Source organism: Nicotiana attenuata, unplaced genomic scaffold (assembly GCF_001879085.1).
Source record: "Nicotiana attenuata strain UT unplaced genomic scaffold, NIATTr2, whole genome shotgun sequence".
NCBI lineage: Eukaryota > Viridiplantae > Streptophyta > Magnoliopsida > Solanales > Solanaceae > Nicotiana > Nicotiana attenuata.
In genome coordinates this window covers 1-10,004 of record NW_017678353.1, presented here as the reverse complement: position 1 = coordinate 10,004, position 10,004 = coordinate 1, and the positions used below count along the sequence as shown (strand labels likewise).

General features: G+C 43.5%; 1 protein-coding gene and 1 pseudogene across 1 annotated transcript; both read right to left on the bottom strand.

Moving 5' to 3' along the window:
* Positions 1-4,448: 4,448 nt before the first annotated feature.
* LOC109221603 lies at positions 4,449-6,492 on the bottom strand. Its single transcript, XM_019386068.1, has 3 exons — positions 6,090-6,492; positions 5,902-5,967; positions 4,449-4,723 (listed from the first exon to the last, which is right to left on the bottom strand). The coding sequence occupies exons 1-3, from the start codon at positions 6,490-6,492 to the stop codon at positions 4,449-4,451; spliced, it is 744 nt and encodes a 247-aa protein (XP_019241613.1).
* Positions 6,493-6,691: 199 nt separating this feature from the next.
* On the bottom strand, positions 6,692-9,920 carry LOC109221602 (annotated as a pseudogene).
* Between the last annotated feature and the right edge of the window lie 84 nt (positions 9,921-10,004).

The window sequence follows — 10,004 nt, the reverse complement described above, 5'->3', positions numbered from 1 at the left end:
TATTTGCCTTTGTATGGTTCCTTTATGTGCAGTCCTACTTGTTATGTATGTCGCCTAGCATTTTGTCCTTTAAACCTAAGGGTTCAGCCTAGTCCTCACCTTGTAGGAATAGTGGTCCTAAATACCCTCTAGGACTTATAGGACGGGACGGGTAATAGCATGCAATAAGCATTCGTGACCAATCCACACGTTTAAATAACCTTTACGGGGTGGGAAGGGTAGAATATGGAGATGATGACCGATGCGCTAATATCAGGTGCGACCCCTCTTTCAGGAGTGATTGCTGGGTATTGCATTGAAGTGATCCATATTAATCATAAACCTAGGATCCCTTTTCCTTTGTTTGTCTTTGTTTGCTCTCTTAAGAATTGTTTAGACCTCTCATATCTCTGATCTCTTTCTACTTACTTTCACAAGTTTCAATTTAATTGCAAGTCCTTATTTGAGCCTTGATTGATTATTTGTAAAGTCACAACATAGCATGGAAAGCTTGTTGCGACCAAAAACACTCACGCAAGTGCACGTGATCGTCAAGTAATAGTGTAGTGAGTAGAGTATCGTTCCTACGAAGACTTATGATTAACTGTTGACTGATTCAAACTCAATTACTTTATTTATCCAAGAGGTTTTTCACAAAATCGAGATGTAATTGTTTTACTACCTAAACTTTCAAGAAATAATCTAACTAGAGCAATTCACCAAACGAATAGCAAATTCAAGTAACAAACAGTAGGAGAAGATATTCCAGGGTCACGGGCTATTTAACAATCGTGTTGTGTTCTTGGCTTAAAACGACTAATCGATTTATCTGGATTGTTGATTGACAGGGTTTATATTACTCATAAGAATCTGTCGAGTTCATACTCGCCCATTCAAGCTAACTCAATGCCTATATGTCTATGGAATTAAGATTAACAAGAATGCATTTACAATTCCTGTATTCCAACCAAGCAAGGCAATTGGGTATATGTCTATCCCAATTTCGAATCAGTTCCCCGAGGCCTGGGTTCAAGAACTTGCTCTATTTAATTCTATATGCAATCTAAAGTTCCCATTTTCGAGTTCAACACTAGATTTGTAGATAGTATTCCACTGTTAGCTACTCGGCAAAATAACTAAAATCAGAATTAAATAAACAATCCAATATGACAAACCAACTTCGTCGAATTAAACGTCAAACATCAACTTTCATGTTTCACCCATGACCCCAGAATAATGGATTTTAGCTACTCATACTAAAGTTCAACACAATAGGGTTCAATTTCATCACAAATAGCAAAAACAAAGGAAAGAAAAGAAGAACTTGATGGTCAAATCTCCTCCTTGCCTCTTGCCTCTTGATACCTTGCACTAGCCTATGAAACTTAATAAATTAACCTTGGGCGAGCTTGAGTTTATATAGGTTAAGTGGGGTTTCCTCCAGATTCCAATTTTACCCCTAAATAAACCTTCCCGGAATTTGGACTAGCGTGGTCGCTCACCTGGGCGCGCATCTGACCGCGCTAGTTTGTAATCATTATGTCTTGGGCGCGCTACTTTTAGCGCGGGCGCGCACCTGACCGCACTAGCCCAGGACATTCATTTCGTGATTTTCTTCCTCGTCTTCGTGCGTACTCAGCTCCGAGGGGTTGTTCTTGCTCTAAAATAGTTCCGATCACCTTCTTAATGCATCACATAGGCTCCTCGTCCTGCAAGATATAAAAATCACAATTAAAGCCCATTTTTAATCATTTAACCCCATTATAACATCGGAACATAATCAAGCGGGAGCATAAACAATCGCTAAATCACCTATATTCAGCCTATTATCAACACCCCACACTTAATTCATTGCTAGTCCTCGAGCAATCACACTATACTTTATAGAGGTCCTTTCACTCAACCTTTTCCCCCAACGCATTACACCTAGAACAATTAACATACATTACACCTAGCAGTGAACAATCCTAGCCTCATAAGTCGACTCTCATGTGCCATGCAATATTCATACTTCCTCAAAGTACTCTACACAGAGGTCAAGACTTGCCTTTCTTTCACGAATCACATGCCCTCACATTCACAGCAGAATTATATAGATCAATCCACACAATCGAATTTCATGCTTATATATGTCAAAGAAAAATCACTCACACTCACAAAAGAAGTCACATGCATGCAATTGGTACCATAAGCTTGCCCTTAATGTAAATCTCTACTAATGTAGGCTTACTCGGTCTAAAATCAATTAGGACTTTTTCATGGTTGTAATGTGGGCTAAGGGACGGGTAGGATATATTTAGGAATAGTGGTTCAGCCCCCCTAAGCACTTTAACACATCACATATTCACTTGAAGCGCCAGTTCTTTAATCCACTTCACTTTCACGAACAATATCACCCCAAAATTTCTCCCTTCTTTTTTTAAGCACTATTTTAATTCATACCCACTAGTTGGAATAAGACAACAATTTTTTTTTTTAAGTTTCCACTAGTGGTGTATTAATTTACAAAACAAGTGGATCTTTCCTCTTTTCATTGGTTCCACTCAAAAGCCACCCCACACTTAGTTCCTTCTTACTTCTTTTAGCGCTCATCTCACAATTAAAGTGCTTTACGAGGTAAAAGGATCAAAGATGAAGGATCAAAGATGTCAATTAAGAACAAAAAGGATATCGGCTTGTAATGTGGGTGCCAAACAAAAGTCTATAGGCCCAAAAGGGTTAACTAGGGATGAATTTTATTTGTGATAAGCAATTATGCTCAAAAAGATCAAAGAGAGCCTAAAATCATCTTTCAAACCGAGCATAACCTTAAATTTCGCTTCAACTAACATACCGGGCAAGTTCTAGACACAAGTACACAACATGGACTACACAAAATCTCACCACACATGGCACATGACTCGTTTCAGATCAGCTCATCAAGATACTCCATTACGAGCATTCAATTCAGTCAAACATACAGATTAAGGAACTTTGGTGAGATCCAACAAATAAGACTAAGCGTTACACTCTAGGGTCTATTGTGTCCAGGTGTGTCAACGCTATGGGTTCTCTTTTGAATTTTCTAGCTCGTAGCCTATTAACCTAATCTACAAATAAAAAGAAACAAAATAAAAACTAACTACACCCGGTTCAATTTAAACCCTTGGAAAAGAACCGTGGTATAAAGAAAAACCAAGGGGGAGTTGCTACACTACCTAAGAAAAAATGAAAAATCTTTTTGGTGTTTTTCCTAGACTAACTTCCCTCAAGAAAATTGTCCAAAGGATCCGTCATCAGGAAGAGTCTACATATTTTCCAATTTTTTTTTTCTTTTGACTTAGTCCCTCAAGAACCCCGTCGAAAGGAATCCGTCGTCGGGACGAGCCATTTATCTATTTTAACTAATGATTCCTACTTAATGCTAAACTAGCAGAATCAAACAAACAAAACCAAAAACATCATTCAAATGATACATCTACAAACATACACTGAAGTACCCCCACCCCACACTTAAAAATAAAGACATGTCCCCATGGCTTAAAATGTAAAATAGAAGTGAGGTAAAGGGACTTCCCTGAGGGGTCACTCCTGGTCGGAGACGGTGTCTGGGTTGACGTGGCACGCCCGACCCAACGCTCTCAACCAGCCCATGATTTTCTTTTCCGACTTCTTTTGTCGGTCATCCATCGCATCTACCCGAGTGCGCAAACCCGCCATCTCCTGCTCCAAAGCAGTAAGACGGTACACCCGGGCGGCTCCTGAAGATGTTGCAGTCCCAGATGGACCTGCAACTATCACATTTTGCTCCTGTGCCTGTGGTGCAACTTCCACGTTCTCTTCAGCAGCCTCTTCATCATCAAACTCATCAGAACTACTCTCCCCGCCTCCGCTACTACTTCCGGCTCCTTACCCGTTGTTACCTTATTAGCACGGAACCTGCCCTCCTTTCTTACCAATCCATCCACAGCTAGGTTTTCGGGCACTTGAGCAGCCCTGCACAGTTGAGTCACTATGGAAGGGAAAAAGAACCCATAACTTTTGATTTGACTGCGGACGAATATCTCATCATGTATCACCTGGGCCACATCGAAGTCATAACAATTGACAAAACACCAGATCAAGGCAACACGGGGCCTATTCACCTCTGTTGTGTTGCGCGATGGGATCAAGCGGTTGTTGATCAGGTGCAACCAGCACTTCCCTTCAAAGGTGAGTGCGGAGGAGTGGAATTTATCCCCATAGTCCATCCAGTTCACTGCTTTCCCGGGCACACAGATTGTCTCAAAAAATCGTGCCCATTTTCCGTCGTTCATTGGGTGACGCCCGTACTCATGGAAGTAATCACCAGCATCCGGAGGAGGAGGCAGTTGGTAGGACGCCCGTATTGCCTCAACAGAAGCAGTCACCGCCCTTCGGCGCACCGTGACTACCCCATTTACATGTTCCGGTACATTTGCATAAAATTCACGCACAATCATAGCATTACCCTAACCGGGCTCATTGATGAAAGTTTGTAGCCCCCGCCTCAAGAACTCATCGTACATATGCGGGCAGTGGCGCTGGAGCTGTGCAATGTGAATACCCCTTTCCGGAATTGGCTTTTTACGAGCCTTTTTTGCAAAGCGGTCTTGTGCCTTTGCCGAAACAAATTTTGTCGCATCGAAGGTACGTGCATGTGCACCCCCTCTTGACCTAGACGGACCCGCCTGACTGCTCGAGGAGGCCCCTGTGGCGCGTCGTTTCCTAGATGGAGTCATGATATCTGCAAAACAGGACACATTAGCTCAGCCCAATCAAAACTTTGTGACGCAATGCGGTTACTCAGACTTCGCACGCATATGCCATCACAAACTACACAATCACGTTCAATGGGGCCTTTCCAGAAACACCTTGTGGGCATTAGACCTTCACAACTCCTTTTATCTTGTTAGAACAATAATCTACCACATAATTTCACTTAACAACACCACAACATCACTTAGCAGCGCCACCCCACACTAATCACTTACCAACACCATAAGATCTTTCACTAAAGTCTCTACACTAAACCAAAGAACAACTACTACAACAAATGGCATACAAATATACAAAAAACTGAAAAATAAGAAAAAGAGAAAAAAGAAGAAAAGAACCTAAGGACCATACCTGTAGTGGGAGATGATTGTGAGTAGAGAAATTAGTTGGAGAGGAAGATGGGTAAGATTAGGGATGGGGAACTCGTGAGATGGGAGAGGGAATTTGGGGGAATGTAGATGAAGGGTTTTGTGTGTGTTTGGAGAAGTTATGTGCGGTAGGGCAGTAATAAGAAGGGGGGGGGGGGGAATTAGATTAAAACCTATACAAAAGAAAAGAAGAAAATAGAAGAAAAACTTAACTAACAAAAAAAATGACGGGCGACAATTTGACGGAACTAGCGCACCCAGATGCGCGGGCGCGCTAGTTTTAGCGTGGCCAAGGCAGAAGCTGGAAAATTTAGCGCGCCCTAATTCGCGGTCGCGCTAGTAGCGCACCCAGATGCGTGGCCGCGCTAGTTTTAGCGCGTCCAAAAATAGAAGTGGAACAATTTAGCGCGCCCAGATGCGCGTCCAGTAGCGCGAGCGCGCACCTGGGGAATTTTTTTCTTCAACTTTTCACCTGTTCTCACCTCGTTCGATGGCCTTAGCACTTGCCCATTATCACCTGCATTGGTTAGCACTTCCTAAAACACAAAATCAACAACTAATACTATCGTTGGGTTGCCTCCCAACCAGCGCCTTATTTAACGTCGCGGCACGACGGTTACAACAATTCAATGGGTTGCCTCCCATCTAGCGCCTGATTTAACATCGTGGCACGACTCAACACGTTCTCAAGCATCCGTCAAGTCCACCGAGGTCTTGTGACGTGCATAGTCACCACCCCAGTAATGTTTTATCCTTTGACCATTCACCAAGAAAGTACCAGTTGAACTCATATCCCTCAACTCCACGGCTCCATGAGGCTTCACATTTACCACAACAGAAGGGCCTGACCAACAAGATTCGGGAAAAAGCTTTAACCTCGAATTGAACAAAAGAACTTCTTGCCCTGGCTCGAACTCTCGATGGTAGATGTGCTTGTCGTGCCATCTTTTTGTCTTCTCTTTATACAATTTGCATTTTCATATGCATGCAATCGAATTTCATCGAGCTCGTTGAGTTGCAGCAACCTCTTCTCACCGGCTAAGTCCCCATCCATATTCAGCTTTTTAATGGCCCAATAGGCCTTGTGTTCAAGCTCGACGGGCAAGTGACATGCCTTCCCATACACTAATTTATACGGAGAAGCACCTACGGGAGTCTTGTATGCAGTTCGATATGCCCACAATGCGTCGTCTAACTTCCCGGCCCAATCTTTTCTATTTGCACTCACTGTTTTCTCAAGAATCTCCTTTACCTCTCTGTTCGATACTTCCACTTGACCACTTGTTTGTGGGTGGTAGGCGGTGGACACCTTGTGCTTGACTCCACACTTTGCAAGGACATTATTCAGCAATTTGTTGCAGAAGTGCATTCATCCATCACTTATCAACACCCTTGGAGTTCCAAAGCGTGTGAAGATGTGCTTCTTGACAAAGCTTACCACAACCTTTGCATCATTAGTGGGAAGAGCAATGGCCTCCACCCACTTGGAAACATAGTCGACTGCCACCAAGATGTACCTATGACCATTAGATTGTGGAAACGGTCCCATGAAATCTATCCCCCACACATCAAAGAGCTCCACTACCAGAATGTTTTGCAGCGGCATCTCGTGCCTCTTTGTGATCGTTCCCCTTTTTTGGCACCTGTCACACATTTTAACAAAGGCGTGTGCATCCCTAAACAATTTTGCCAATAGAAACCTGATTGTAGCACTTTCTGGGCGGTCCGGTCTCCCCCGTGATGACCTCGGTATGGCAAGGCGTGACAGCTATGAAGTATGGCACTCATTTCCTCCTCAGGAACACATCTCCGCACCAACTGATCTGCACAGAGCCTGTATAAGAATGGCTCATCCCACATGTAGAACCTCACATCATGCAGGAACCTCCGTCTATTCTCTGGTGTCAACTCTGGTGGTGTCACCCCACTTGCAATAAAATTCACATAATCTGCATACCACGGGGCTGTGCTTGAGGTGATTGCCAATAACTGCTCATCAGGGAATGTTTCTTTGATTGCACCCCTTCAGCCATATGGTTCCGATTTTCTAATCTGGACAAGTGATCAGCCACTTGATTTTCTGTTCCTTTGCGATCTCGGATCTCTAAGTCAAACTCTTGCAAGAGTAGGACCCACCGAATCAGTCTTGGCTTGGCGTCCTTCTTCTCAAACAGGTATCTGATAGCTGAATGATCTGTGTAGACGATGACTCTGGTCCCCACAAGATATGACCTGAACTTGTCAAACGCCCACACCACTACAAGCAACTCTTTTTCAGTGACTGTGTAGTTCATCTGAGCTAGATTCAAAGTTTTGCTTGCATAGTAGATGGAGTGGAAGACTTTGTTTCTCCTTTGTCCCAAAACAGCTCCAATAGCCAAGTCACTCGCATCGCACATCAACTCAAATGGCTGCTCCCAATCCGGAGCAATGATGATTGGTGCAGTCACCAACCTTCCCTTCAGCTCCTCGAATGCCTTCAGACAGGCATCATCAAATTTAAAGGCGACATCCTTCTCAAGCAACCTGCACAAGGGAGAGGAAATTTTCGAGAAATCTTTAATGAAACGACGATAAAAACCTGCATGGCCCAGGAAACTGCGGATGCCTTTTACAGATATCGGTGGGGGCAATTTTTCAATTGCTTCCACCTTTGCCTTGTCCACCTGCAAACCATCTTTGGACACCTTGTGCCCCAAAACTATACCTTCACGTACCATGAAATGGCACTTTTCCCAGTTTAGCACCAAGTTAGTCTCTTCACACCTAGCAAGCACTTTATCAAGATTCATCAAGCAGTTATCAAAAGAACATCCAAACACAGAAAAATCATCCATGAATACTTCCACAAACCTCTCAACCATGTCAGTAAAAATAGCCATCATACACCTTTGAAAAGTCGCAGGTGCATTACAAAGACCAAAGGGCATTCTCTTGAACGCATACGTGCCATAAGGACACGTAAAAGTGGTCTTCTATTGGTCCTCTGGGGCTATTGAAATCTGATTATACCCAGAGTAACCATCCAAGAAGCAGTAGTACTCCTGGCCAGCTAATCTATCAAGCATTTGGTCAATAAAGGGGAAGGGGAAGTGGTCCTTCCGGGTGGCATTGTTCAATTTTCTATAGTCAATGCAAATTCTCCACCCGGTGACAGTTCTTGTAGGGATTAAATCATTATTCTCATTAACTACTACAGTCACCCCCCCTCTTTCTTGGGTACACATTGGACGGGGCTTACCCATTTACTGTCTGAGATAGGAAATACAATACCTGCATCAAGCCACTTAATCACTTCTTTTCTTACCACCTCTTTCATGATTGGATTTAGTCGGCTTTGTTGCTCTACACTGGGCTTGTGTCCATCCTCCATGAGGATTTTGTGCATGCAAAAGGCTGGACTAATGCCCTTTATGTCAGACATCGTCCACCCTATTGCTCGCTTGTGCTCACGTAGCACTCTCAACAACTTTTCTTCCTGCAATTTAGATAAGTCAGAGGAAACAATAACAGGTACAGTGTCAGAGTCTCCCAAATAAGCATATTGCAGGTGAGTTGGAAGAGGTTTAAGCTCCAATTTTGGGGCTTCCTCAATTGACGGCTTAGGCGGGGTCCTTCTGGCCTGTTCAAAGGCTCAAAGGGATGTACCCCTTTCATGTACACACAAGATGTATCTAAGATTTGCATCATATCCTCAACCTCATCATCACTCTCCAAGCCATTAAACAACATAAGTGCTTTCTCTAGAGAATCGTCTAGATAAACACTTGCATCATGAATCTGCTCATCAATCTCAACGAAAGATATCATTGAGAGCTCCTCATAGTGGCGGGGAAGTTAGATTGCTTTGTAAACATTGAAAACTGCTTCTTCATCATGTACCCTCAAGATCATCTTTCCCTCTCTCACTTTGATAATTGCATCACCAGTAGCCAAGAAAGGTCGCCCCAATATGATTGGGACCAGTTCATCAGCCTCATAATCGAGCATAATAAAATCAACAGGGAAGATGAATTTCCCAATCTTTAGCAACACGTCTTCAATCACCCCCTCGGGGTGCACTATCGACCTATCAGCCAGCTGCAACATCGCAGTAGTTGGCCTGGGAGCTCCCAGGCCCAATTGCTTGAACAAAGATAGGGGCATCAGATTAATGCTTGCCCCCAAGTCGCAAAGAGCACGACCCGCATCTATATTACCAATGCGCACAGGGATCGTGAAGCTGCCAGGATCCTTTAGCTTTTGAGGGAGCTTATTTTGGACCCTTGAAGTGCATTCTTCAGTAAGTGCAACTGTCTCAAATTCAGTCCATCGTCTCTTGTGAGCCACTACATATTTTATGTACTTAGCATACTTTGGAATTTCGCGGAGTACATCAACAAGTGGAATATTCAATTGAACCTGGCTCAACATGGTGAGAAATTTGCTGAACATGTGATCATCATTCTTCTTCTGCAGTCTTTGGGGGAAAGGGGGTGGTGGCTTCGGGGTCGCCACTGGCTCTGGAATTTCACCTGCATTGTTTGACTCTTGTGTTACTTTAGGGATCAACTCCCCCTTAGGTATGGGCTTATCTTTTTTCTTCCTTGGAACTTCCTCTAGCTCCCTCCTGTTTCTAAGTGTAACTGCATTAACTTGAGGGTTCTTCTCTGTATCACTTGGGAGAGCACCTGCAGGTCTAGTGTTTTGATTTGTGGCTAACTGCCCCATCTGCCTCTCAAGATTTCTGAAATCGGTCCTAAGCTGCTGATTGTCAATCAACAACTTCTTCAGCAAATCATTGGTGCTTTCTTCCATTTGTGGGGTGGCCTTTGAGGCTGATTGAAACCCCCTTGTGGTCTATGCTGATTTTGATTCTGCTGATTTCCACCCCATGAGAAG

Bases quoted from the DNA above. Each gene is read 5' to 3' on its own strand.
- LOC109221603 (XM_019386068.1), bottom strand. From the start codon at position 6,492: ATGCACTTCTGCAACAAATTGCTGAATAATGTCCTTGCAAAGTGTGGA. The intron at 5,968-6,089 runs GTATAAAGAGAA...CTTGTTGGTCAG, and splicing joins TGCATATGAAAATGCAAATT to GCCCTTCTGTTGTGGTAAAT. The intron at 4,724-5,901 runs GTACTTTCTTGG...CCTGTTTTGCAG, and splicing joins GAGGGATATGAGTTCAACTG to ATATCATGACTCCATCTAGG.